Source organism: Hippichthys cyanospilos, chromosome 16 (assembly GCF_059441005.1).
Source record: "Hippichthys cyanospilos isolate Australia breed blue-spotted pipefish chromosome 16, RoL_Hcya_1.0, whole genome shotgun sequence".
NCBI lineage: Eukaryota > Metazoa > Chordata > Actinopteri > Syngnathiformes > Syngnathidae > Hippichthys > Hippichthys cyanospilos.
Genome location: NC_142384.1, coordinates 7,648,060 through 7,675,502, shown reverse-complemented (window position 1 = coordinate 7,675,502; position 27,443 = coordinate 7,648,060). Strand labels below are relative to the sequence as shown.

The window sequence follows — 27,443 nt, the reverse complement described above, 5'->3', positions numbered from 1 at the left end:
ACTTTGGTTGGACGCTTAGTTTGTTAGCTAGCGGCGGCTGCTTGATTGGTTTTCCGTCTTTCCTTAGTGGGCTGGAGGGTTAAATCATTTGCCGCCTGCTCATTTAAACTTGATGTTTTACTTATATTGCCACCATTGGTATAGAATTAGTTAATATACTGTAAAACAAACAAAAACAACCATTTTTTTTTTTACATTGTAGTACAGTACTGTATATAATAGGGACTTGCCAACTAATGTAGCTGTCAACATTAATGGATTGATGAAAAAGTAATCAATTACCAAATTAATTTTCATTTTAATAATCGATTAATAGTTTAGAGCTATTGTTTAACTTAAAATTGACCAAAATGTCTGATGTCAGACTCGTAATTATTGTACAATTTCTGTGGTCTTTTAAGAAAGCGGACTTTATACATCTTTTGTATTTATAAGATAAACATCAGATTTTTTTTCCACTAGTAGTACTAAATGAGTAATTGTTAATAAACAGTATTTGGGAAAACTGCTTTTGCAATACACTTTAATGCAAATTGAAATGTTATCTCATTACCCATTCAATAGTGACAGTCCTATTGATGACTATGCCGGCCAATCATGTCCCTTTAAATACGAAGTAATCAGCCAATAGGCTGATATTTGCCGACTTTTTTTTTACCTTTTCTGTACAAAATACCCAGCTGTTTGACATTGCTGTTTGACAAGTTTGGACCTGGTTAATACTTGGATGGTAGACCCGGTGCAGCAAGACAAATCTTTACCGTTTATTTTATAAATCACTAGAGGGTGCTATTTAAAAAAAAAAGTAATCTTAATTTATTGTAAGTTGGCATGCAGTTGTTTTGTAAATCAACCAAAATTCAGACTATCACACCCAGGAAGACATTTTCATAAATACACAGATAGCAAAAGAGCTTATTGGTTCTTTAATTCCGCACATGATGATGACCAACTATTTGTATACAAGCAATTACAAAGTCAAATTTTCCATAATATGTCGCCTTTAAGTTAAAAACAAAAATGAGTGAGATCTCTTGACCGTCATCTACGGGTTACATTCAGTCAGTCGGTTTCTTGCCTATTATTATATATTTGACATAAATGCACAACCTTGAGCTTCTTGTGACAACACTGTGAAGCAAAATACTGCCAACTAAACGCATTTACAGTTTTTTTTTCTTTTTCTTGATCCAAGAGACAGCACATGCACGTCACTGCTCACTGTAAGCTAACTACGAGTGCGGCCCGGATTGAGACTCGAGGAAAACCCCTTTGCGACACGGACTACTGTAATAGTATAATGTTGACAAGCGTGGCGAGTACACTCGTGCATTCGGGAAGATGCAGGTCAAGTCAAGGGCATCTGCAAACAAAGATGAGGGATGGGCTTCCGTGTTTTTTTTTTTTCTCGAAGGACGGAACCAACGTGTGTTGTAGAGAGGAAAAGGGACGGAGGCGCCAATGGAGAAGTGAAGGGACGGCGGCTAAGACATGTCCACCTCCCTCTCGATGCCCACATATTTGAGAGCGTCCGCTTGGCTGTATCTAAGGGGAGGAAGCAAAAAGCTGGCGTTGGAATGCTGGAATTCAGAGAAATGCAACCGCCCGTTTTGACTTTTACTCAAGTTTACAATATGCTCTCAGTAGGTTATGATAAATTCAGTGATTTTCAGAAGCTTTTTAATGCCACTTTGCTCAACTGAAGACCTCTCAATACTGTATATTCTTTATTTATGTAAAGATTTTTGTTTTAATTTGTCCAAAAATTGAATTTACTCAAGAGGTCATAATCTGCATTGTACTAAAAATGAGTTCACTTTGAAAAGTAATCTATATAAAATCCCGTAAAATACCATAAATGGAATGAAATGAATCACAGTAAATGTGAATTTAAAACAATAAAACGATTTTAAATCAAATGTAATGATTAAACCCCCCCTAACCCCCCCCCCCCCCCCCCCAAAAAAAAAAAAAAAAATTCAAATGGGTTCCTTCAGAAGCACAAGTAAAATTAAATGGGTCGCTTTAGAAGCACAATTAAAATGACAGTATACTGAAGTGAAAAAAATTGATCCAATATTTACTAAGGCGTAAGAATTGTCAAAACAATATAAATTGAATTCTGTATTAGTAGAGGTAGATTTACATTGAAAGTAAAACATACAAAAAATAACCATTCAAGAAAAAAAATAGTTGAAGTAAATTTAAAATTAAGATTTTTAAAAATCTGAAACAAATAACCTTTCAAATATATATTTTTTTAAATAATTGATTTAAAAAGGCAAAGTTGTGCACTTTTCAACAAAACTGCACATTTCAAGCATGAAAAATTTGTTACATTTCAATAATATTCAGGAATTATAGTTGAAACATATTTCAAATGAAATGCCAAACATAATTCTAATGAATAATAAAAGGATACCTAATAATCTACCAACAAAATAAAAATAGTTTTCTTCATTCAGTCATTTCAATCAATTGTGAACATTCAGGTACTTTACTTGTAACATTAAATAACTTTTTAAGACCATAGTATGTTGTGTTTAAGGATTTAGTGACATTATTTAATAATATCGTCGTCATTTTTTAAATGAAGTCACAATGGCGTAAATGCAGGATTTCCTTATGCTGGTAAGCATTCAACTGTGAAAATCACTTCTCTACTTGACAAACTTTCACCTGTAGTCGAAGAAAAGCTCTTCCCCTTGCATGATGGAGCGCTTGGCAAATATCCCGATGCGGTGGTCCCCGTTCACCATCACCACTGCAACAAGAGGTTCAAAAATATCTACTCTTCCCTCTTCAAACACAGGGTTTTTTGTCATAAGAAGAAAAAAAAAAATCGTACCCTTGGCGTAACAGTTGGGATTGACCGAGTGATTGGCGAAGCGGATTTTGTTTCCCTTCCGAGTGGCGTCAACGACAAAGTCTGCAAGGAGGGGAAATCGTTGGAATGCATTCAATAGGCTGACGGTGCCATGTTAGCCTGACTGAAAATTTACCGTTGTTGAGGTTGAAAAGGAAGCTGGACATGTATTTGTCATAGATTCTCCCTCGCCTGTCCGCCTCGTCCTGCGAGATGAGCTGCAAAAAAAAAGTTTTGCAATTTCACACACAAGGAAGTCAACCCCCTTAAAGCAAATTTCCCCATTCTTCATCAGCCGTAAACCTAAAACAGTCCCTGTCAAATATAGGTGATGCGATGTAGTTACACATCTAGGGCACCAGAGGGTGCAGTGGCACTGTCATAGTCAAAATCTGTGCAGGACTTTTAAACTTTTTCTATCACTGTCAATATTTTTTTATCTCAATGAAATTCATGTTTAATGTGTTATAGAAAAAAAAATCAGCACAATAATCGATTCCTTTTTCTTCAGATTCAAATATTTGAAAATATCGATGTTAATGTTCCAGATCAATTTACATTCATTATTAGTTATTCATTTAATTTCTTCTTTCAGCATCAAACAGTTTGGTTGGTCAAAAATGTTTCCAGTTTGAATAAGGATTGATTTTTTTTATTCATTTTAGGTACTTTTATTCTGGCTTTTTTTTCCAGATTCAGAATAACTTGTATAAACCCTGCAAAAAATTGCTATTTGATTTAAATGCCTCCTTCCATTTGTTAATGATAAAATGGTACAATTTTAGGTACAATTTTCATAGATAGTCATCGCAGCGATTGGGTTGGATGCGAACATTTTCTCTTTCCTTGTGGGGGCTTTGCAACAAATAATTAAGATGCACTGGCCTAAAAACTGCCTGCCTAGCCTTACCTCTCCGCAATACTCTGAGATGAACTCGTTCTTTTGTACAGGCTCTTTGATGAAGGTGCCCCATCCGGCCACGTCCGACGGGGCCAACAGAAGGTGCTGTCAAATGTACATTAATAGCGTCACAAACAGGATGACTATTACAGTCCATTTCCAATATAATTACCATTATTTGGATGTATGCAAAACATAACAGGATAGCTCTAAAGATCCAACAATTGAAGCGTGTAGTGGATAAGCGGTGGCGGTTCTGGAAGGGGGCGCAACGTCAGTCATTTGGTTTTTATTTGTTTATCTTGTTCAGGGCCACAATCTGCCAATCATCCACAATCTAGGTCTGTCCCTAGATTATAGTACATATTACCAAAATATAATCTTTATGGGACTGTATCGTTAATTGAAGTTGAACAATATTTGACTTGTTTACTGTATTGCTTTGTTTCCTGTCGTGTGCCCTATAACTGGGTGCCTCCCATTATATGCCTTAAGGTTGGAAAAATAAATACCGTGACACAAATTATGCAATGGGCGTTGAGTGCATGAGTGCACATTTGTGTTTTTTGACAAGGGCTTACAAACATAAGTACGTATTTATTGTTAATAATGCCTTTTATGTATGAAGAAAAAGCCTTGGGAGCAAAAGACTTTAGTTTGTATTTTATTTCCAATAAAGTTAAAATCCTGCATACCTTTTTGAGGCCCCTCTGGATGCTGCAGTTCTTGCACGACACCACTTTGCTGTCCCAGTGGTCGGCTGCGCCGCAGGTCATGCACAGGTCCGGGTCGCACTCCCTCACGGCCAGGTAGCAGGGGCACTGCTTGGTGTTGCACTGGGTCTTACACCGGCAGCCTGGGAAGCGGTTCTGGCCTGCAAAGTAGAATTAACCCGTAACGTTTGGTGAACATACGTTTGTTTGTTTGTTTAACCGCGAGGGAACATAAATGAACTCTCTTATGAAAGTCTTCAAATAACTAATACAGTGTATATTTTTCCCATTTTCAAAACATATTTTAAATCATATCAGATCAAACTGATGACATAAAGTTTGTAATTTATGTGTATTATGCAGTTTTTGTCTCAAGAACCACTGCTTTTTCCAAGGAACACAAAATATGTATTATTGGCCATTAAAAAAACTTCAGAGAGGAATAATTAAGACGACTATATTAAGGCCTTTGGTAGTGGTTTATACCAACTTCAAATACTTGGAGCAATTATAAACTCGCAGTATAAGAACGAGAGGACGCCCTCTACTGGCAGATACGCCCAATGACACGTTTGCAGAAGCGTAACACAACAGCCTGCGGGCGGGCGGAACGACTAAAATGTCTGGCCGACAGCCTCCGCCTGCGGGGAAAGAAAAACTGTCTGCAGTCTCACTATTCAGAGCTGGATTTAAATGTTCCATCTGCGGCATTGTTTAGCCGTAGCTGTCAGAATGCCGCTGACGTTGGAAATCAGGCACAACGCCCGTCACGTCTCTTTGATTCCCCTCCAGGCCTTTTAGGGCGCACACATTTGCAACTTCCTGTTTGGCCCGAGGAGCCCCTCTGCTACGGGGAAAAGGCGGTGCGAGGGTCCGGTGGAGGGAAGGAGGGTGCTGGGCTGACTCAAACATCACATGCACGTAAAATGAGTTTCTGCACGTTTGTCAGCGCTCGCCGCCTCGTTGCTGTAGCTTAATGTGGAAAAATGAGGAATGCGGTGCATTGTGGCTTTTTGTTGCCCAAGAATCTCATTTATTATTACAAATGCCGCTGTGTGTGTGTGGTTGCTTGAGTTATAATTATGAGAAACAAATGCATGAGACTTTGTTAACGAATATGAGAATTCAGTTGTACGTATTATACATTTCCAACATAGCATTTAAATGCAGCACTCAATTCATTATGTTTTTTTGGGATCTAAAATTTGTTAACACAAGGTCTATGGCTATTTACGTTTTCTTTACTTTGTTGTTAAACGTCCGTTTTCTGTATCTTTTTTTTCTAATTCTAGTTTCGGATTTACCTGAGTGTAGCCCTTTTGAATCCAATCTCCATATCCACTTCCTCATATTGTTCTATTTTTTATTGTTTTGGTTATTCATTCTAATTGTTGCACTTTGATAATAATATCTAATAATATTATAATATTATGTCATGGGTAAGAACTCAAGAAAGGAAAAAAAAACATGGGAAAAATGATTTAAACTACCATATTATTCTATGGAGCTAAAAGTACTTGGCGATACTGGCACCAGTGTTTACTTGGTGTTGATTGATGCCAAAATCGAAAGTATCGCACATCTCAAGAAAAAAACATTGTGACTTCAATTAGGCTCATACTGAATGAAGACAAAAACAAACAAGTAAAATACAATGAAAAGACAGTAGAAAATGTTGAAAAATGTGATTCCAATATTTTAAATATGAAACGATGTTTTTGTGTAGTTTTTGACCATCACATCAAGCAAATGCCACTGATTTTAATTAATTTTTTTCATGTTTTCAAAATGTATTCTTGCAGTCAATATTTTGTTTCTACTTTTTCATAAAAAGTCTTTTTTGAGTGTCGTCTGTGAGATGGTTAGACCAAAAGGTCATGACAAGTCAGGTTATGAGAAAATAAGTCATTTTCTGTCTTTTTTTTCCCCTTAATTTTCAGAATGTCAAATTTCTGTCCGTGGATTGCACCTGTGAAAACTGTCAACTCATTCTGACATTAGACATCTACGCATGCTTCATGGATCTTGTCTTGTGCATGGAGAACAGGAGAAAAAAAAAAAAAAGAGTAAATCAGAACTCACACTCATGCTCACACTGGCAGAACTTCTCACAGAAATTCTGCGTTATGACACACGGGCAGGTGCTGTCGCATGGGTGGTCAGGGTGGTCACACGGTTGGTAGTTATACACCTGATTGGACGAGTTATCTGGAATGATAGAGCAGACGCTGTCAGAAGAGGAAAAGGAAGTGTGTAAAAATAGCCATGCCGTGATGCGTCAACTAACCTTTCTTCAGTTGAATCTTTGCCCATAACCTACATCATCAAAGAGACATTAATAAGGTCCTTTTAAGTATTCATCGTATAAAGTAATAAACACAAAAGGTAATCTAATAATAAGATGAATTATTTTTAGCTAAATGTCATTGTTTTGTCAGCTATATTTAGAAGACCCTGATTTGGAATGGCACTTGAATTTTGCACTTGAAAGTTGTAAGATCACCAATCACCACTAGATGGCAAACATGTTTGATTTGACGTTACGTCGGGTCTTTTATTGCACCTTATTACACAGATTTACAATGATATGCTTAACAAATATTTGAAACTCAATGATCAGCCGGCCTGTTGTGGCCCTCCAATCATCGACCAAAAATAACTGGCCAAAATAGCTGATATTTGACAATCCTTTACATTTTTTACATCTATGTGCTCTAACCATTTACAGCAGTTGTATACTTGTACAACAAACACTAGTGCCATTATTGATAACGGATCATCTATAACATAACCTTGTCTCTTTAAATCTAAATGATGAAATTTGATGGAGTCATTCTGTGGACCTATCAATTTAAATACAATGGAAAAGTTTACTTTTTTTTTTTTTTACAGGAAATTAGGTGAGCAATGGAAGGAAATTATGCAAGTTATTAATCTGGATGTCACTACTTTACACACATTTAATGTCACTGTTTGGAAAAAAAAATCATTCCGAACAAAGTGGAACATAAATGAAGAATAAATGTGTAAAATATGAAACCCATTCAAATACTAGCAACACAAACATACATAACAAGAATTCATGTCCTTATAGCTTCATTATTTGTGCCATGCAACGCATCCTGTGAACTGAAAATTATTATTATTTTTTTTTTTACAAACAATATATGTGCTGCTGACCCCTGCTGTACTTGGAATAATAGTGAAACTCTTTATTTATACTCTCTCTCTATATATACTCTATAATTCACACCTAATGAAATGCATCAGTAGGAGACAAACATTACAAATGTTAATTATTTTTATTTTTTTTTTTTTAAACAAAATATTTATGCAATTTTCCATGAAATGTGTATCAGGACGGCCCACAAATAGTGAAAATCCTCATTGAAATCTCACTTATTGAAATTTATTAGAGAGAGAGAAAAAAAAATGCTATTTTATTTATTTAAATTTTTCAGTCATTTTTAGTAATAGTAATTAGTAATTAATCAGTAATAGTTTTTTTGTTTTGTTTTTTTTTTTTCCCCAAAAAATTGCATCAGCATCAGCCTAAAAAATAAACTATATCGGTTAGACCCTGTTAACGAACATAGCATTGAAGTTATTCATTTCATTAGGAAGTACTTGATCCTATGATCCCCCGCCCCAGTGGCATTGTAGAAATGTTGTGGTTCCTCTCACAGTTAAGTTGCCCGTCCCATTTTGCAATAGGAAATTACTGTGTGATTGGCTAGTGATCAGATGAGCGTGTTAGCTGCCTGTCAGGATAGGCTCACCCGCTACCCTAATAAGGACAAGCGAAAATCAACTGAAATAGTTGTGTTCACATTATGAACAAACCGCAACTTCGGTTTGGATGAATGTTGCAGTGGCGCATGAAAAGTCTGACTGAATGATGAGGGTGAAAAATTACCCGCTAATGTTTAACTGCATAATTTAATACATTATTCAGAGATAATCTATCACGTCCGTGATGAATCACAAATGAGAGGAGTGGCTGGCTTGCCTGTGTTTCCTTTTCTTCTTCTGCGGCGAGATGCCTCCGTCCTCTAGGGGCACGCGATGGATGAGCGCTTCTTTCACCGCAAACGCGTACACCTGGGAGACATCAAAACAGACAGAAAATGTGCAAACGCCGGCGTCATCATCTTGTGCAATCGGTGCAGTCACCACCATTATGCAACAGCCAGGAACTTCGCTATTATGGAGGTTGTTACCGGGGAACAGGAAGAATGTTCTCCAACGCGGTTTCTGACCTTTTGGTCATTTTACAACGACTTCACTCGTTCACTGACAAAAGTGCTAATTTATCACCCGGTCACCAACTAAAACAGTTAAAAAGTAAAACATCAAAAAAATGAACAAACCTTCTTTAAAAACGAACTAAACGAACAGTTCCAAAAGTCAAAACAGAAGTAGCAATTTCGAAAAGTCAAAATAATTCCTATTGAAAGATACATAAATACGTATGGTATTTTCTGATCCATAGGTGGGGAACGAACTGATAAAGTAAGCTTTACCTGTTTCTTTTGTGTGTTTACAGTTGAACAAGGTTGCTCATATTGACAATGAGTTATTATGCTATTGAGAGTTTAGACTTATTATTTGAGTTATTATTGTTATTACTTTGAGTATTACTATATTGTGACTGAAAAAGTTTTAAAATATGTCATTAATTGAGTGTGCGTCTTATATTCCGGTGCGCCTTATGTATTGATTTTTTTTTTTTTTTTTAATGTCATTAATTGAGGGTGCGCCTTATAATCAGGTGCACCTTATAGCGAGGAAAATACGGTACATAAAATAAAAAATACCTCCCGCAAACATTTATTCTCAAAACACTAAGTAGATATTTGCATAAAAATGACTTTGCGTGAACATGTATTCCTACGCCTCTGCACAAAGTACTTTACGTGGCATTAATGACCTCAAAATAAGGTATATCAGGATTAACGTGGACAATTATGTTGCAAAGTGTCAAGTGAGTTATATCCAGCGTGACCTCAACATTTCACCTCCTTGCAGTTTTTGGTGCCGATGAGGCGAGCGATGGAGCAGAAGTTGTTGAAGTAGGTGCCATGGAGCACCCGGAAAAGTGACTCCTCTGCACCGCTCCACTCGGCCGCGCAGCACACCGCCTGCTCCGCTTCGTCATCCGCCGGCCGCAGCTTGGTTGGGGTCTGGCAGCGCGAATTCCCATCTGTAAGACCCACACGCACAAAAACAAAGCGTGGAATATAAATTTGATGCATTTCTGTCACGCGTGGATAACTAAGCACACAGTGGGTCAAAGTGACCCAGTGCCTGGGATTGAATTTCTGGACTACACAATATGTCTTCGTGATTGAATGAGTTCCAAGAAAGACGACGACCACTATTTGATGACACACAATAAAAACGTCAGCGTAAGGACACCCGACGGTGGCGCAAGCGAGACATAGTGCGACTTTTGTACCAGCTCTTTTGAACTCGCGCACACACCGACGCACGCGCGCGACCACCGGCTTTGTTTTGGAAAGTCCACGTAACCCGGGATGACGCGCGCAACGTCGCTTGGCAACAAGCTGAATGCGCCATTGCTGGAGCGGCATGCTCTGTCACTGAGTATCTTTATTAATCTGCACAGCAATCTGTTTCTTTTCAACGCCCCCTATCACACACACAAAATAATGTGTGAGAGCGTCTGCTGAGGCGCACGTGACTTCCAAAACGAGAGGCCTACGGTGAGGAGAGCTTGATGAAAAGAGGGGGGCGGGAATGGGGGGGTTGACTTATTTACCTCCCACTGTTCTCTGCATGAAGATGTCAATAGCTATGAAAGCGAACGAGTGGAAGGAAGTGTTTATGTTGGGGCCCAGGCGTGCCAAAGTCTCGATTTTGCTTGGCGGGAGCACGAAGGACGATCCGACTCGGAGGCTGTCATCCGCTGCCAAATGTCACTTTTCGAAAAAGAGCTGCGGTCGGCCGGGAAGGGGGAGAGGAAGCGGGAGGAAGGAGGGGCGCTTTTTTTGCTGGGGGAGAGGTTATGGTAAATGATGCTCCTTTCGGAGTCATGCGCTGACTCACAGCTATTAAAATAACTGCGTGTGCACCTGGCAAACAGCCGCAAATGGACAAGCGGAGCATACGGGCAAGTATGACTTGGAGTAATGTCACACACAATTCCACAGACATATCGTTACCTTAATTAAGAGTCCAGACATTCGATCCCAGGTACGTATTTACATTCATGTGTTTACCAAAAAAGCAGGAGATTTTATTGTATGTATGATGACTAGTTTTATAAGTTTGTACATAAACACTGCCCTTACTAAAGGAAAACTAATGGAAACTGTACTCAATTGTCCACACCTATTTGTCCAATAATCCAATCATTATTTATGAAACGATTAATCGTTGTCGAAAGAGCCTATAATTGTTTTTGATATTCGATTAAGACAATCAGGTATTTAGCCCAAGCATAATTTAAAACTCCCCAAATTCTCGGAATTTCAGCATCTCAAAAGCAGAAGTATTTGTGTTGAATCTAAATGCAACGTTTGAAAACATTTGCTTTTTTTTCTGTTATGAAACATGCTAGTAACTGAATCCTAATTAATTTGTTTTGTACTTTCTGCACTGTCAATTAGAAGTAATGCACTCTGAGTGATTAAACAAGTATTTTTTAATCCAAAACTGACAGATTAAGGAAATACTAATGTAATGGTTAGTTGCAGGACTAAAAAAATTAGTAGCACATAAAAGTTAGATGAAAAAAAACTGGTACCCAAAGAAAGGTTTATAAACAAACTTCAATGTGATTTACTGAACTAAGAAGTTTAATATAACTAAGGCAGTGATTTTTTTTAAGAGTACTACTAGAGCACTAGAGTCAAACCTAAGGCCCGCCAATCCATTTTATGTGTACGACTTGCACAACTGTCACTAAAATCAGGACCAACATTTCTAATTATTATATGTAGTAATAAAAACATAGCAAAACGAACTATCAAAACGATCCAAAATAATCGGGTTTCTGTACCTGAAGATGACGTGGTTTCATGGTCGCTTTCCCCATCTTTACTCTCCTCGGCAAACCCCGACGTTCCGGGGCAACTTGCGCTAGCGGAACGCTGTTGCTGTTGCTGCGGCCTACGCCTCTTGCGAAACCTCTGCGAGCGCAACATGTTCTGATCCACAAACTCTTTCGCCCCTTTCTACACCAGAGAGGAGAACATTGAGAGCAATTAGCGATATTTCGTCACTGAAAAGCTTGCGAACGAACGAACGACGGGCACCTGCAACAGGAAACAGTCAGCGCCGCACGGATCCGTCTCCATTCGGATCTCTTTGCTCTTCCTCTTGTACACGTTCGGTGTTGCGTGGAAAGCTTTAAAAACAAGAGCGATTTTTGCATGGTACAAATTGTGTACAATTGCAGCTTGAAGAAAAGGGAAATGAATCATTCAACAAGATGTGACACGTTACATTGTCCACTAATCCCTTATTGTCATACGCTTTGAATATAATTTGAACCTTTTGGCTTCTGGGAAATGAACGTTGAGACCTTAAAGAAGTTGTTTTTGTAGAAAAGTCAAATTTATCTTTTTGTCAATAACTCAAAACTAATCTCCACAACATACACCTGGTTTTGTGAAAATGCATAACAGTGATCCCTCGCTAATTCACGCCTTCCCTGTCGCGCCCTCAGTGCATCGTGGATTTTGTTTTTCATTTTAAAAAAAAGTTATATTGCGGAGAGGCGCTCTGTGAAGGTCTACTGCATTCCAGACAGATGAGTTAACCATAAATTCACTTGGCATGAGCACTCCTTGGACGTTGGAACTACTGCTATACATATTTACGTAAATCCTAAATTATTAAACCTTATACAGTAACTATACTGTTATCCCTTCCCATCTCATCCCTTTGGATGGAGTCTCAAAGAGAGCCGCGGTCATATTTGCAGCACCCGCAAGTCTAATTAGAATCAAGCCTGTAGTTGACCAAACATGATCATCAGAGTTGACACTTAAAATTTCAATTCATTATATATATATATATATATATATATATATATATATATATATATATATATATATATATATATATATATGGGTTATTGATTGAACATCTTACGATGGAGGAAGCAGTCGTATTTGAAACACCGCCTGCAGAAAAGCGTGTGGAAGGAGTGCAATGACTGCTCCCGCTGCACCGACTTCGCAAAGGGCCCGTCTAGGTTGGGGGTACAGAGTGGGGGTAATTTGACCGGGCTGGGTGGTTCCAGGAGGTCCTTGTACCTTTAAAAAAAAAAAAAAAAAAAGAAGTTGAGGGGGAACGTTTTTAGTCCATTTCAGCCAGTTTGCTTTGTAGTCAAAGTCTTTCAGGTTGCTACAAATGCTCTTTTGAGGACCCCGGTGTGAGCAGTGTAAAGGGGCACATTATTACCTCCCTTCCCAAATGTTTGCCTCTTCATGGCCAACACTAAGCAACAGCCCTATTCAGCATTGCGCCACCAAAATGTTCCTTATTTCCCGCATACTTTTCCTTCAGCTCCTCCGTGGTGCCCTTGTACGGAAACATTGAGGCGATGGCCGTGAAGATCTTGTCGCTGGGGATCTTCTTGCTGCAAGACGGGTCCCGCACTGAGAAACACACACAGGAGACATTTTCTCAGTGGCTCTGGCATAACTATTATTATTAGTTTTTTTTATGTGCTTCCATAATTAGTCAGCAGTCAATAAAAAGCATCACTATTGAATTGCATGCAAGATATGGCTAATTGGTGGTGGCATATGTTTTTTTTTTTTTTTACTCGTTCATATATTATAATGCAATATAGGCAATTATTAAAATGTTGTGCCATTGTAATCTTTTCCATTTAAGTTACTAGTATTGACGAGGCCTTTGCAAATTTTGGAAAAAATGTGTGTTAAGGCTGAAATACTAAACAGAAAAGATATTGAAACTTGAAATTATTTGGAATGATGAGGCTTTACTACATTAAATGATTTAATGTAACATGATATTGAATGGAACGAAGGTATTTTTTTACTTCTTTGGTATTGAATGTGAAAGTTTTTTGTTGGAAATCATTTCTGGGGTATATTAAATGACCTGATTATAGATTAGAGAATTTATAATGAGAGCGACGTGAAACTGTTGAACTGTTGAAAAGCGTCACTGAAAATAGACCTTTTTGAGAGGGTTTTGGAATGGTGAAAATTTTTGATCAGTGGGAATTTTTGGCATGTTGAAAATCTTTCCCATGGTGGACTGAATGTTTAAATTTGAAATGGGAATGATGTTAATTTGCAATATTTTATGTGTCAATTTTTAAGGATTTAAAGGAAATTCTGGGATTTGTTTGTTTGTTTGGGGGGGGTGAATATTTAGAATGAGAACATTTCTATAGCTATCTTTTTCAGAAAATGTTAAAACTGGAAGGGTGAGAATCAAGATCCATGTGAAAAAAGTGTAAGGAAGCCTTCTGAAAATCCCTATCGTAGAAAGATGGCCTTTGCTACATCACGATTTCCTTTTAAGTTCCATCAATTTGAACCCGTTGAAGGCCTAGTCAGCCAAAATTGTGCTACTTTTTTTATTTTTAGAATTGGTACTAGTAGCTGCGCGACACCAGTGTCATAGAAGCGGTTCCTTTTGAAACAGAAAGCACACAGGGGACACGTTGGCCGCAAGTAAACAACACCAGTCCAGGGGTGGCGTTGGCATTGGCATGGTGACCGGGCAAACAGTGGCGGCCTTGTTGTCTGGCTCTCTCTCACGCCGGACAAAGTCTGACGCGATAAACAAGGCGTTCTCACCCTCCACAGCGCTCCTCCTCTTCCTGCGGATGAAGGGCGCTTTGGTCTCTTCGGAAGCCTCGGCGGCGGCGGAGCTCCGCCTCATTGCTCGTTCTTCTTCCTTCTTTTCGGTCGTCGGCGCCGCGGCTGCTTCCTCCTCCTCCTCGTCCTCGTGGTCAGAGTACTGGCTCAAGGCCTCCACCAACTCCTTAAAAATCTCGTCATTGATGAACCCCCCCTCTAGAAGGCAATGTTGCAATGTGAGCAGAGTAAATGTGAAGGGATGGTAGCTAATAAAAAAAAAAAAAAATGCACCTCTGTCACCATGGACGCCATCGTAGTTGTCAATCAATTCCTCCAGGAAGGCTTCATCCTGCTCCAAAACCTCGTCACCCATGTAGGGAATGTTGTGCAGGAATGTCTCATCCTCCACCTATTGTAAATAAAACATTAATAAGAAGTACCTACTTTATATAAAAGGAACTATTTTTAGGAGGAAGCGTCATATGACAGACTTCATTTTTAATCCGTGTGAACTGGGTCATCCACACACCAAGTTCCCCTCATTAGGTACAGGAGATGTCAAACTTAATCGATTAATCGACAACTAATCGATTATCAAATGAAATGACAATTTTGATAATCGAGTAATTTAGAGCCATTGTTTAACTTTATATTGCTCAAATCCAGCCATAATATTTTTTCTCATTTATACAATGACTGATCTCTCATGTTTAATCAAAATTTGCAAACATGTTTTTCTTCTTTGAAAACAACCAGTAACCAAACATTCAAAAAGGTCTGAGGGTAATACATGGTCTCTCATTTGATATTTGCTGAACTATTCACTAAACAATACCACATAAACGCCAATAATTGGTAAATCAACAGTAACTGGGAGAAAAAACACACTTTTTTGCAAAATGGAATTTAATCTGATTAATCGAGGGAAAATATTCAATAGAAAAATCAATTATAAAAATCTTCAATAGTGACAGCCCTCTTCATTATACTTGCACATTCTAATAATATCACTATGGCTGGATTAGAGCAGCTTGATCTTTTGATAAAGAGCAAATGTGTACCCAACCTGTGAAGTTTGTTTGCGTGTCGCTCACCATAAAGTTGTGCTGCAAAGGCGACCAGGAGTACATGAAGGGAATTCCCGTCACCGTCGACAGAGGCCTCATGGCCACGGCTTGAATTTTGAACCCCGGGAATCCGGATTCCACGGTGCACATCTGGTAAGGAAGCATTTTTGTTTTGAACTCATTCACAGCCAGCCCAGTAAATATTTCAATTAGTGACTTACCAAACGTCTTCAGATTTGACATATTTTACCTTCTTGGTAGCCACAGGGCCGCCTGAGCTGGACAGGGGCACAGACTGGATCCTCAACTTGGACCATTCCTCATTCAGGATTCTGGTCTGCCCCTCAATCTTGAGCCGGTTAGACACAAACACAGCCTGCCAAAAGCAATATTTAAAATGCAGACGGCGCAGGAAGGAATGTGGTTTTTAATAACAAGCGGCCCTGACGAACCTTGACCTCCTCTGCTTTCTTCAGCCGCTTCAGCTGGCGAAGGCGCATGTACTCGGACCTGACCCGCCGACGCCATTCCAGCAGGCTGTGGGCGGGGCCAAGGTGTAAGGACGGCTGGGGTTTCGGGGTGGGCGGGGCAACAACAGGGGTTGTCGGGGTTGATGCTTCAGAGGCGCTTACTTCCATGGCTCTTAAACGAAACCAAAATATGATACGTAAGAGTGGTCATAATATTAGGAACACCTGCGCATCATTATGTTAAATGTTTATATTCAACAACCATTTACTGCAACCGACAAATACATTTGTCAAGTTGGTTTTCTACTGATTTCTAATAACTAACAGATGGCTGCCGATGTTGCCTTGCTATGAATTTGAGATAAACAGATCTTTCAAGCTGAAGATAATGATTAGGAGGCAAACGCCATATTTGGAAAAAAAAAAAATCACCCACATTCAACTCGAGCTATTCAGTGAGTTACTTAGGTCTTAGGGAGCATACATTATTTTGCCTTCATGTGCCCTTTCATAGTCAATTTAATAATCTTGTTATATTCTTCGGAGACTCCTCATGTCCACTTGTGTCCACCTTTTCTCAGCAAGAAGACAAAGCGAATTACTTCTCACCCAAACACACTATTGGAAAGGCCAGGGTGTCCTCTACTGAGCACACTTGGGACTTGGTAGCCTAGCTTGAATGAGATCTAGACCAAGAACAAATGTCCACTACAGCAGAGACCAATTAATAGGTTAAGTCTCAGAAGGATATGACATGTACCCAGATTTAATTTTTGTTTTTGCAACATTCACAAAATTGCATTATCTGATATTTGTTTGACGATCAAACACAAGAGTGGGTCATATTGACCCATGAACATTGTTATGAAACAAACATGACAGGAGGATTTAAAAAAAGTGTTTTGTTTGATATTTGACATCACCTTTTAGTCAGAAACCCGGATTTTGGTGTAACCACTCAATGCCCACTTGCCGATTACTTAAGAATGAAAGAAGCTACTTTCTACTGGTTTGCTTGCTGTATTCTTTGCAATAACTTTGCAACGGGTCTTGAAAAATGTTAAAACGCTCTCAAAGGGCTGGCGGAGAATGAGTTAACTCCTCTCTGACACGTCACAACAAACGACATTATGAACGCTTACATTGATTACTGTGTCCAAAATACAAAATGTTCGCATTAGTAACTCTTCCTTTGACGTTTCTGGGAAACTGCGCCCCCTCGCGACAGCAAAACAAACGCGTCACTGGGGTAAAATAAGCCTTCGTGGCCATTTAAAAGCCTCCCGAGCGGTTTAAAAGTCTCTCCGTCGTCGTCTGCCCGCTTGCCAAATAGTGAGCCGGGGCTTAGTCCCAAACGTTGGCTGCTTGCGTGCTCGGCCTTTAACGCGGCAGTAACACGCACGGTGGTCGCGAGTGGGCGTGCCTCGCTCGGAAGAAAAGTGCGTAGTGCTGCGTGCTTGCTTGTTTTTATGTGCCTTGCTTAAGTTGCGTGCGGACGGCTCAGGCGTGAAAACGACCTGCGAGACATCTGCGTCACGCGTGGACCCCCTCCCCACCCCCTCCCTCCCCATCATCAAGCACCACCATGGCACTAATCGTCACATACCTTCAAATCCACGCGTGGAGGTCGAGTGGAACCTCTCGAGAGTTGATCCCGAGTGGATCGGGAGCGCGCGTGTCCCCGTTTATGGACGTGACGCAGACTCGGTGTCCGCATGAAGACGATTGGATGTCCGAGCGATCCCTCGGCGGCGGCTGTGCGGGGCCATGCTGCTGCTGTTGCTGCTGCTGCTGCTGCGGGCTAACCTTGTTGTCGTGCGGTGGGGGGTGTGGAGAGGGAGTGGGGGCGTCCAAGGAGCTGCGCACTTGGCAGAGCAGCAGCGCGCGTCAGTAGTAGCAGCAGCACGGTGACGTATCCGTGGGTCAGGGGAGGAGGATTTATGACTAAATTGTTTTGCGCCGTCTGGGGAATGGAGGAAGTGTCGTGCGCGGGGCATTCAGGTTCTCTCATACAGCCAGTTGGCACAAAATAAATAACCACACTTCAAAGTCACAGACGCTACTTCCTTATTGCGAAGCAAGCCATAAAGTCCAACCTAATGTGTAATTACTAGTAATCGATCGGAAAAGTTGGAAGCGATCCAGCAGATGCGTCTAGTAAAATATTGTACTTCAGTTGTAGTTTTGCTGTGCTTCTCCTCTAGAGGGCGCGCGAGGCTAGTATCCTTGTTGAATAAAAGAAGAAGTTCCTCTCAAGCCACCGGTGCGTTCAGGTGCATCACGTAGAGTAGCATTTTAGTTCTGAAAAGTGAAAAGTGTCACATTCAAATGAACGTTTCTCTCTGATCGTGGCTTTTAAATACGTATTTTACCATGTACCATATATATTTATAGTACAATTTTCCAGATAAGAGCGCCTTCACCCCCCCCCCCAAAAAAAAAAAAAAAACTCAGAAGAACAATACATTTGAATTACAGTAATTCACTACCCAGGTAAAGGCTGATGGAATGTACCAACGGGGAAACAGTGCATACACACTTTAGTCCAACAACACAGTTATTCAAGCACCCACGACATTTTAACATCACATCTTCTCTCAGCTTAAAGTCCCTGCAATAAAACAGAACTTACGTTTAAATAGATACAAAAAGTGACTACAGTATTTACTAAAATGTTAACACCCCTATAGTTTTACTCAGAGTCGCTCCCACGGAAACGGGAGCAGTGAAGTGTATCAATTGTGGGTTTTGCTCAAATCACGCGAGAGCGACTGTTATGAGTGATATACGTGTAGTTCTTCATCATATTGAATGTTGTGTCATCGTTATTAGCCCTTCGTTTTCTTTCATAGCCATGGGAAAAAAGTTCTAATATAGCACTAAATAAAGCACTAAAGCATATCTGACCTCCAATGCTTGTTCGCTTTGAGTATTGTATGCTTCAAATACCTATATAGAATAGAGCGAATGTCACGTTGTAGTTTCGGATGTTACACACGAGGGCGCCGTTGAGCCTCATTTGATCTTCACAGTGCCAAACCTCAAACATGCACATCCATCTACAGTAGGTCCAGTACTCACTCACTCACTGGCACGGTTTTGACAGCTATCTTGCTAAGCTAACATAACACTTGCATGTTGTGTTTTGGACGCTCATGCATTCCTGCTTACTAATTATACAGTGGGAAATTGAAGTCACGGTGTTTTGATAGTGAATTGTCAAAAAAAAGCAAACAGCCGCAGGAAGATAAGCTGTCAAGCATTGAGGCCTTATCAGGAGGAAGTTTTGATTGTGCTTAATGTCAACTGGGCGTGTTGCTTTTGGCACCTGCGCTTGGGAATCCATAACTTGTTTATGCAAAACCCAGGAGAGACGGCGAGCATGTGGAGAATAAGTACGTTTGAATGATGGCAGACTGTAGTGATTAAAGTAGAATATATCGGCCATGATCCTTTTCACTACTTGAGAGCAAATCTTTTCTCTTTATTGCGATACAAACCCGGCTATATTTCTATTAGACGCAAGAGCAATACATTTGTTTACTTGATTAATCGAATATGCAGGCTGATCACTATACACAGTCGTACGGTGGCCGAAGTTATAAAGCTTCATTGCTCATTGACTTTTTGATCACATTCAGACACACTTGAGGGGAAAAAAAACCTTCTAAAGTTGTACAAAATTTCACTGCCTGTTCAGTAATGAGGTAATATTCATTTGTTGCTAGAATGGAACCACCAATCCATATATTTGATATAATGTGTGAAATTAATTCCACGGAAATCCCACACTTGTTCAGCTTTTTCTTCAGCTCTATAAATAGCAATATGTCAGCAAAACAGAAGAAGAAAAATGTGATGACAACTATCAAACCCAGAATGGACCGATACGGGAAGTGGTGCACATGAATCCGTAATGGGTGTTCAGCAAAATGTGTCAAAGTTGACGGGGACACTTAAAGGTGAGTTGCAAATGTTTTGTCTTGATCGACAGTCATTTTTACGTAAGTGTTTAAATGTCCCGAGCTTCCATCTAATAAGCTTTAAGGAGTTGCTACTGGGGTGTCGTTTTCCACACGTTGTTGTTGTAAACTTGAGTTTGTCCTCATGAAAGATAAAATGTTACTTCAAATATACTCTTTAGAATCACATTGGTTTGACCCTGGACATCACCCATGACCCCCCAAAAAGGCATTTGTATATAAAAAAAAAAGGTTGAATTTAAATTTTTTGATGTACCAGTCTATTACAAAATATGTCTCTACTAGGCCATGAGCTGCTCATGAAACCCAAGGGGGTTGGTTGAGAGCCAGGAATGGCGATACATCATTAGCGGCCTTTACCTTATCACAGCCTCTATGTCCTCTTTGGCAGGAAAAACGCCCATCCTAGGAAGCGTGCTCTTCCTGTTGTTTTATGGAGCCTTCCTGTTAAGGAAAGAAAAGGGAAAAAAAAGATATGCTATGAAACCCCCAGCTAGCCTCCAAGTGGGAGAAGGACACAGCATTGTTGGGCAACATGACATCAAGCAGCGTTCACCTCGTCATTGCTGTCCGTTTTCTTCTCATGTGCGGTAAGAAAAACTTTGCACGTCTCGCTATAGATACAGTGGATACTTGGAATAGGAATTCCCATGAGAGCTCCTGCGTTTTCCTTTTTTTTTTGTTCATTTTTTTTCATTGGTGTTATGTGAGGTAAATGTTGTTTATTTTCAAAGGCTACTTTGGTTGTGAAATCCTTATACAGATGTTTAGAGTAACAATTTGGCGCCATCATTGTTGATTTGTTCCACCTTTTGGAACCAAGCGGATAAAATTCAATTTATGTCCTGATAGTGATGTTTATTTTTTTTTTCCTTCAAACAGTCTCTTATACCCAAGTGGGTTGTCTGGTGGATGAAAAGATAAATTTGCAGTCAGCCACCACAGTAGGTAAGAATATTCTCAGTGTAAATAAATAAAACAAGAACATCCTTTAGGCGGAATAATCCGTACATCCATTGCCAATTTTTTATTTATTCTCTCTTTCCGAGGAAAAGCATGGTATTTTCTCAATATTTTTGCTAATATTTTGAAATATGATTTTTTAAAATTCATTTGAATGTTGCTCCCCAATCAATCAGTCGGACAAACAGTCCTTGGCAGAGAAAATGTGATCTAGCACACAAAGTACTCGTAATTTCTAACTTTGTGACATATTTTCTTTACAGTGTATCAATCAACCGAGTTGATGAACGGCGTTGCCAGTAAGTGTCTCGCTTAATTCCTAATTGCATGATAACACCCACGCCCACACGCTGTATCACGTCATAACATGTTGTGTGTTTTGATTGACCGCGTGCGTCCACTCCTGTGGGGAGGATTTGGCATCGTATTTCTAAACTCAAAAGAGCTGAGCGAGCCGGGAGACGGCAACCTCAGCCAAGATCTGTGTGTGTGCGTTTGCTCCAATCCAACACAAACTCCCGGTGAGGTCTCATCGGCCCGAGCCTCGCTGAAATGTTAACCCGAACCGTACCCCTCCTGGCGCAACTTCCTGAATTTGTCCATCATTGGGCCCCCACGCCGCGACGCTGTTGTGAAACCGGTGCGAGTTAGCAAGTGAGCGAGCGCCCCTTTGCTGTTCCTCATCATATGTCCCCCCACCCCCCCTTCCAACTCCCCAAAGTCATAGCTCCTCCTCTGCAGAAAAGCAGAAAAGACACTTCCTGATGTCATTACTAAATCAAAAAGCGCTTCGGCTAGCAGATGTCAAGGGAGGCCCCGCGAGCTGATTCTGTGACATGTAAAGTAGCATGAAAAGTTTTGGGCTGCTTTATGACAGCCGTCATTTTGACAAACCTTTCTGGGCGCTTAGAAAATACCAAACCAATTTCCAAGAAGCTTTATAGTTGTACTGCAGGCGGGCAAGAAGTTGGTTGTGATAGTTTTGGAGTGGAACTGGACAGCTGCCGACGAACTGGTTAGCATCACTGCTCACAGTCCTGAGTTCGATTGCAGCTTGCTCTGGCCTATCTCTGTGGAGTTTGCATGTTCTCCCTGTGCCCGTGTGAGTTCTCTCCGGACACTCCGGCTACCTCCCATATTCCATAAACATGGATAATAGTTGTATTGAACACTCTAACTTGTCCTTAGGTGTGATTGGCTGCGTGAATGGTTGCGCGTCCCTGTGCGCCTTGCAATTGGCTAGAAACCTGTTCAGGGTGTAGACAGCTGGGATAGGCAACAGCAAGCCAGGTACCCTAGTGAGGATAAGTGACCACAGATAATGGATGGATGTTTTAATGAGTCTGATAAAAGTTGCAGATATAATAATCCTTTACTTCACTCGTTCATTGCCATTGACGAGTATATTCGTAAAATATATCTTGCAAAGGGGATGGATGGTAGCTGCTGTTCACTTCAAGGAGTATATGACATTTCAAGAGTTTCTGCCACTATCAATGAATCTAATTTAATGCTTTTCAGTGTCATGACAGGAACAATACGTTTTTCTTTTCAAATTAAGAGCAATGTAATTGGAACATGAAGCAACCTATCGCTAAATTGTGTTATAGTGACTCCTGTGCAAAATGTTGTATTCGTTTTATTTTATTAGGTTTATACGGCTTTGCATTGGGGCACATTTTTTCAGCGGATGGGCCAGAAATAGATTAGCTTCTAGAGTTGATGTTACAATGGTATTGATACAAATATATGATAAAAAATATACAAATATAGTATAGAGCCAAAGTTTTTAGTCTTTTTTTCCCCTTTCATCCTAAACTGCTTCGCAATTGTTACGGGTTAATCGGTAAAAAATATTGTACATTGGGAACATTATTGAAAAAATGTTGAGAACCACTGCATTAGGAAAACTCGCATTTTGTCGAGTCTACTTTTGTTCATCTGCTGATTCCAAAACAATAGTAAAGGGCAGAATCCAAATAGATTTTTTGTGGTAAGTTTAATTGTATATAAATCATCGGACTCTATATCCATTAACTATTGGGTAAAGAAGACGTGTCTAAACGTTCAGACCCAAGACCTTCTCTCTTTTTGAATGGAGCATTGCTGAATGGGTCTACTAAAGAACCGCTCAGTTATTTTATTTGATCTTTCTGTGGGGGAAGGGATCAAAATAAATGTGTAAATACAGTAGAATCAATTTGTTGGCCCCCACGGACCAGTAGTTAGCCCACTTACAAAAGATCTGACAACTTCACACACATTTCTTTGGAGGTCTGCACTCTACTGGGCGGGCAGTCCGATAAAGTCTGGTATTAAACACGATTAGCTGTTATTAGACTGTAACGTTGTAACGACTGTGCGGAAGACAGCCGGACTCGTATGAAGAGCAGCCATTACCCAGTCATCAAAGCCGTTTGCTTGACTCGCACGTGTTAGTTCGTCTATTATTCGGCTCCGGCGAAGCCAAGTATCGATCTGCGCCGCTCGCGCAGTCGCGATTCCCATCCAGCCCCCGAGAAGGTCTAAATGTTTGCTTATGTTTCCTATTTGGCAGAGGCGGCCCGAAAAAGAAGAAGAAAAAAAAAGTCAAATAAATCACATGCTGCGAGGCTGGCCAGGCCTTGCACTGTGAGAAACTGAGACTAAAAAGCAGAACAAGAGTCGAGCAGTAAAGGGTTTTCAGATGTGAGTCCAGCCCAGCTCGCTTTGGGTGTGCTCCCTTCTTTTTTTATTCGGGGGAGGATGGAGAAGATGCCTCCACCCCCTCCAGAAGGCAGGACCGTCCCAGGGAAGCACCAGTCGGAGACGGGAAGGGCTGCCGCCGAGGCGCGGGGGCCGCGGGGCTGATCTGAGGGGAACATCTGGCGAGGCGGGCAGGGTAGCTCTCCGTCCGACATCTGGCGGCGAGGCTTTTACGCCGCGTCGCTCTCATCCGGGCGCCGCTTCCTGTTATGCCTCGCTTTGCCTCAGCGAATTCGGCAAGGGTCATCCGTGCGGGAGGAGACACCCTGATTCATTTATTCTGACATGAAGGGAGCGCTTGGCTTCATTGCGCTGCTCCTCTCCTTTCTCTACGGTGAGTGCGTGGGGATGCGTGCGCGCGCTTCCCCTTTTTCTCGCTGCAGATGTCTTCCTGTAGAACGCATGAAGCTGCGTTGTCGGACACATGCCTTTTCTTTTTTATTTGGGTTTTGTATTGCATGCGTGCCATTTAAACTTCTCATCTCCACTTCCAGATGCCGCTTTTGGAGACACCGCCTCACCAAGCGGTATGTGAAACAATCCTTTCGCGAGGTACACCTGCACAATTTAAGAACGAATCGATTTAGATTAGAATGATAGAGTACATTAAATACTCTGATACTTTAACACCAATTCTACTTCATCAAACTGCAGGAACTGTATTAATGGTGAGGCGTCACCTTGAACTTCTAAATGCTAAAGCTATCTGCAAATGATTACCCGATTCTGCAGATTAAGGAGAAGTAAGCAAAGGTGCGATAATGCATTCCAGCCAGTGAACGGTTTTAAACTTTATTTACGATAATCTTGTAAAGTTCTGAACATCTTTACGTTACGAAAGAATACAATACATTTTTCAACTGTATTGTCTTTTAAGACCACAAAAAATACTTTGATGTCATGGATGAGCCCAATACATTAATTCGTTGTAATTCCTTGACACCAATTACTACTTTCCTATTAGCCAGGGATTTGATGCTGTCTTGAGCATGTCAGTAAGCAAACAAACACCACCCGTCGTCGTGTATTGCAGGTGGTACATTACAAAAACATATCTGCAATCATTTAAATGTGGGAAGTTATTTTTTTGTGTTTGTTATACATTGTTTTCTGTAAATATACATACAGTAATGAGTTTTTTGTTAAAGTGCTTTTTCATTTATCAAAAATGTCATTCATGGTTTTTTCATGATCATACTCTGTTTTTACATTTGCAGTATTTTTGTGGATGTTTTTTTTTCATTTAATATTTGTGTTTTTAAAATTTAATACGAATTTAAATTGAATATTTAATAGACATTTAATTGAATATATGTTTTTCAAGGAGTGTATAATTTTCTCAGGCAGGCGTTAAAATTTTCCTAAATTTCTCTCATTTAAGTACACTCAATATTCAAACTGTCAAATTAAAACAACAACAAAAAAATGACAAAGGCCAAAACGTTCACTTGAGAAAGTGAGTAAGTAAACATGTAAGACATGTTTTAGAAATTTCAAATTTACTTTTAAAGATTAAAGTACGATGCTGGACAGAAATAAAAATAATGACTCACGCGCCCTATTTCACAGTTCCTCTGAACTCTTCGTTCTGGCGCACAGGAAACAATGCCCTATAGGAGTCACTTAGCCAATCAGGTCACAGAACCTAAGGAACTTCCTTGAATGATCACTCAAGATGCAGAACACACATTTTCTTAAAAAAAAGCAGTGGGACCACAAAAAGGTCTTGTAGCGACAGAGCCCCGAGTAGGTTTCACAAAAGAAAAAATGATCCGATTGTTCATTTCCAACATCTTTCTTGCAGCTTGTGGCCAAAGCATTGTCAGTTGTTGGCACTACCACCTTTACTGCAGCGATGTGTACGGGGGAGCTACCATGGAGTGCCTGTACGAGCTCCTGGACCACATGTGCCTCTGCAACTTCCGCGTGGCCATGGCCGCCATGAACGCCACCGACTGGTGCGCTTGGGGCAACGTAAGCGGGTAAGCCCACTTCTCCGCGCAGGTGTATTCAAACACAGTGGTACCTTGACTTACCAGGTCATCCCTGACCAGCCTCATAACCCCATTTGCATATTTGTGGAATCCAACTTCATTTTTCCCATTGACATTCATTTAAATGGCAAGTAAGTAATTGATTCGTACTTGTGCATCTAAAGTAATCAGTTACTTTTAGGATCTAAAAGTAATTTTAGTCTTGACTTGCCTTCAGCTATAGCAGTGCTTCTCAATTAGCCCCCCTAGAAAAGCAGAACCATTTTGCCCCCCCCCCGCAGTGATTATAAATAAGGTCATTATGTATAAAAAATGAAAGTATGACATTGTTTTTCTTGCAACATAAATAATCTTTCAGCAAATACTGTATTAACATCCAAGCCTAAATGTTCATTTTAAGCCTTGTGGTCATCCCCCCTCCCCCTGCACTATTTGAGAAAGACTGAGCTATAGGAACTTTGGAACAAACTTAATATATCACTAATGACGCTCTGAGATGTACAATATAAAAGCAAGCTACAGCTGTCGCTTACTGTTGGCATAAAAAGCAGGATTTCAGCAGATGACATTTGTCAACCTTCGGCAAAAAGTAGAGTTTTTGGCCTGTTTGAGCAGATGACTTGTCATAACCCCCCCCAAAAATCGCAAGTTGTATCTCGAGGTACCACTGTAGTGTTCCGAAGACACAAGCATGACTGCCTGGGCCTGTCGATAGGTTGTACAGCAACCTAAGCTTCTGCACCGAGAACATCTCGGACTGCCTGGGCATCCCGTGGCCCAACCCTCTGGTGGAGAAGACCTTTGTGGACATCCACCAAAGGTTCTTTAAGGACTGCCCCATGGAGGAGCTCAGCGACCCGCCTCCGCCAATCATCTTCGCCCTGGTGATCACGCCCATCCTCCTCATCCCCGTCATGGTCAGTTTGGTAGTTCTCAAGACCAAAAATGGAGATGGGAGCTCCTGATCTTCTCAAAGTGGGCGAGGACTCATTATTGTTTTTTTTTTTCCCCACAACAAATTGGGCTTTAACCTTGTGGATAACTGACTTTTGTTTTCCATTTTAAACTGCTGCTCCCAGTTCCCCAAGCTTTCCTTTTCAGAAAAATCCAATGGCCTCGTTTTTGGACTTAAGACTAAGTACAACTCTACACCTGGCTGTTTTTCCATCTCATCAAAATGAAATGGAATCAATAACAAATATTTTAACCACACCTCCAAGTCCTTGAGACTTTTTTCTTGCGACTGTGCCTAACTGTTCTGTGTAGCCCCTCCCCTTTTACCCCCTTTTTTGAGTATCCCCAACATAAGGATGCCAAAAGTGATACATAAACACTTCTTGTTTTTTAATGACAAGATCTTAGAGAATTGGTCGCACATAACTCATTCACTACCATTGACGGCTATAGGCGTCAAAGGTTACACATTTACTACCATTGAGTCAAACATTCATTTTAACTGGACTGGTAGTGAATACGTTTATTCGGACCAAATGATGATTATGATGATTGATTTTTTTTTTAACTTGATATGTAAGTATGACAAAAGCTCTGGAGCTTGCTGGATAAACGACCATTGTGGTTACATTGGGAAGGTTTTTTTTTTTTTGGAAGGAGGGGGCACAGGTAGCTATTGCTCCATTATACTGAGTGAGCCTGGCGGGGTTTGGCAGGATGGGATGCCAGAGGTGATGAAACACAATTGCGAGGAAAAGGAGCCTTCTTTCCTGCTATTGTGTCCTTTTACAACAAAATGCTCATCTTTTTTTACGCAGATCTGATTTGGATTTGACATTATTTCAGGAACAGGAAGCAAAAGATATAAATCATGTTTCGCCTCGTTCGATTGACGAAAAAAGCTCTTTTTAGTGCTTTCAGATTCAGCTCCTATTTATGTGGTATTTCTGTGTCTTTTTATGAACTTCCTGTAGC

The 27,443-nt window shown here is 40.4% G+C and overlaps 2 protein-coding genes across 6 annotated transcripts in view; one reads left to right on the top strand and one right to left on the bottom strand.

Moving 5' to 3' along the window:
- Positions 1 to 907: 907 nt before the first annotated feature.
- Positions 908 to 17,977, bottom strand: ezh1 (enhancer of zeste 1 polycomb repressive complex 2 subunit). 3 transcript variants are annotated; one of them, XM_088436594.1, is made up of 20 exons: positions 17,436 to 17,751; positions 15,812 to 16,001; positions 15,610 to 15,735; positions 15,387 to 15,509; positions 14,584 to 14,701; positions 14,290 to 14,508; positions 13,008 to 13,110; positions 12,602 to 12,765; positions 11,761 to 11,852; positions 11,505 to 11,679; positions 9,499 to 9,683; positions 8,490 to 8,581; positions 6,768 to 6,796; positions 6,563 to 6,688; positions 4,463 to 4,641; positions 3,777 to 3,872; positions 3,003 to 3,084; positions 2,849 to 2,929; positions 2,680 to 2,764; positions 908 to 1,545 (listed from the first exon to the last, which is right to left on the bottom strand). In XM_088436594.1, the coding sequence occupies exons 2-20, from the start codon at positions 15,995 to 15,997 to the stop codon at positions 1,485 to 1,487; spliced, it is 2,322 nt and encodes a 773-aa protein (XP_088292720.1). In that variant the 5' UTR covers positions 15,998 to 16,001; positions 17,436 to 17,751; the 3' UTR covers positions 908 to 1,484. The 3 variants fall into 3 exon arrangements, with proteins under 3 accessions (XP_088292720.1, XP_088292718.1, XP_088292719.1); XM_088436592.1 differs by having other exon boundaries at positions 14,290 to 14,701; positions 17,436 to 17,977; XM_088436593.1 differs by lacking the exon at positions 17,436 to 17,751 and adding an exon at positions 16,972 to 16,989 and having other exon boundaries at positions 14,290 to 14,701.
- Positions 17,978 to 18,317: 340 nt separating this feature from the next.
- The window catches only part of ramp2 (receptor (G protein-coupled) activity modifying protein 2), a 9,188-nt gene continuing 62 nt past the window's right edge, over positions 18,318 to 27,443 (top strand). The window contains exons 1-7 of one of the 3 annotated variants that reach the window (XM_088436597.1): positions 18,318 to 19,791; positions 20,204 to 20,402; positions 20,695 to 20,760; positions 21,039 to 21,074; positions 24,015 to 24,047; positions 25,325 to 25,502; positions 26,230 to 27,443. The exon at positions 26,230 to 27,443 is cut by the window's right edge and continues 62 nt beyond it. In XM_088436597.1, coding sequence (XP_088292723.1) covers positions 20,348 to 20,402; positions 20,695 to 20,760; positions 21,039 to 21,074; positions 24,015 to 24,047; positions 25,325 to 25,502; positions 26,230 to 26,479 — 618 coding nt within the window. In that variant the 5' untranslated portion in view covers positions 18,318 to 19,791; positions 20,204 to 20,347 and the 3' untranslated portion in view covers positions 26,480 to 27,443. Of the gene's footprint in view, positions 20,403 to 20,694; positions 20,761 to 21,038; positions 21,075 to 23,332; positions 23,855 to 24,014; positions 24,048 to 25,324; positions 25,503 to 26,229 lie in introns of all 3 variants that reach the window. The other 2 variants (XM_088436598.1, XM_088436596.1) reach the window with 2 other exon arrangements.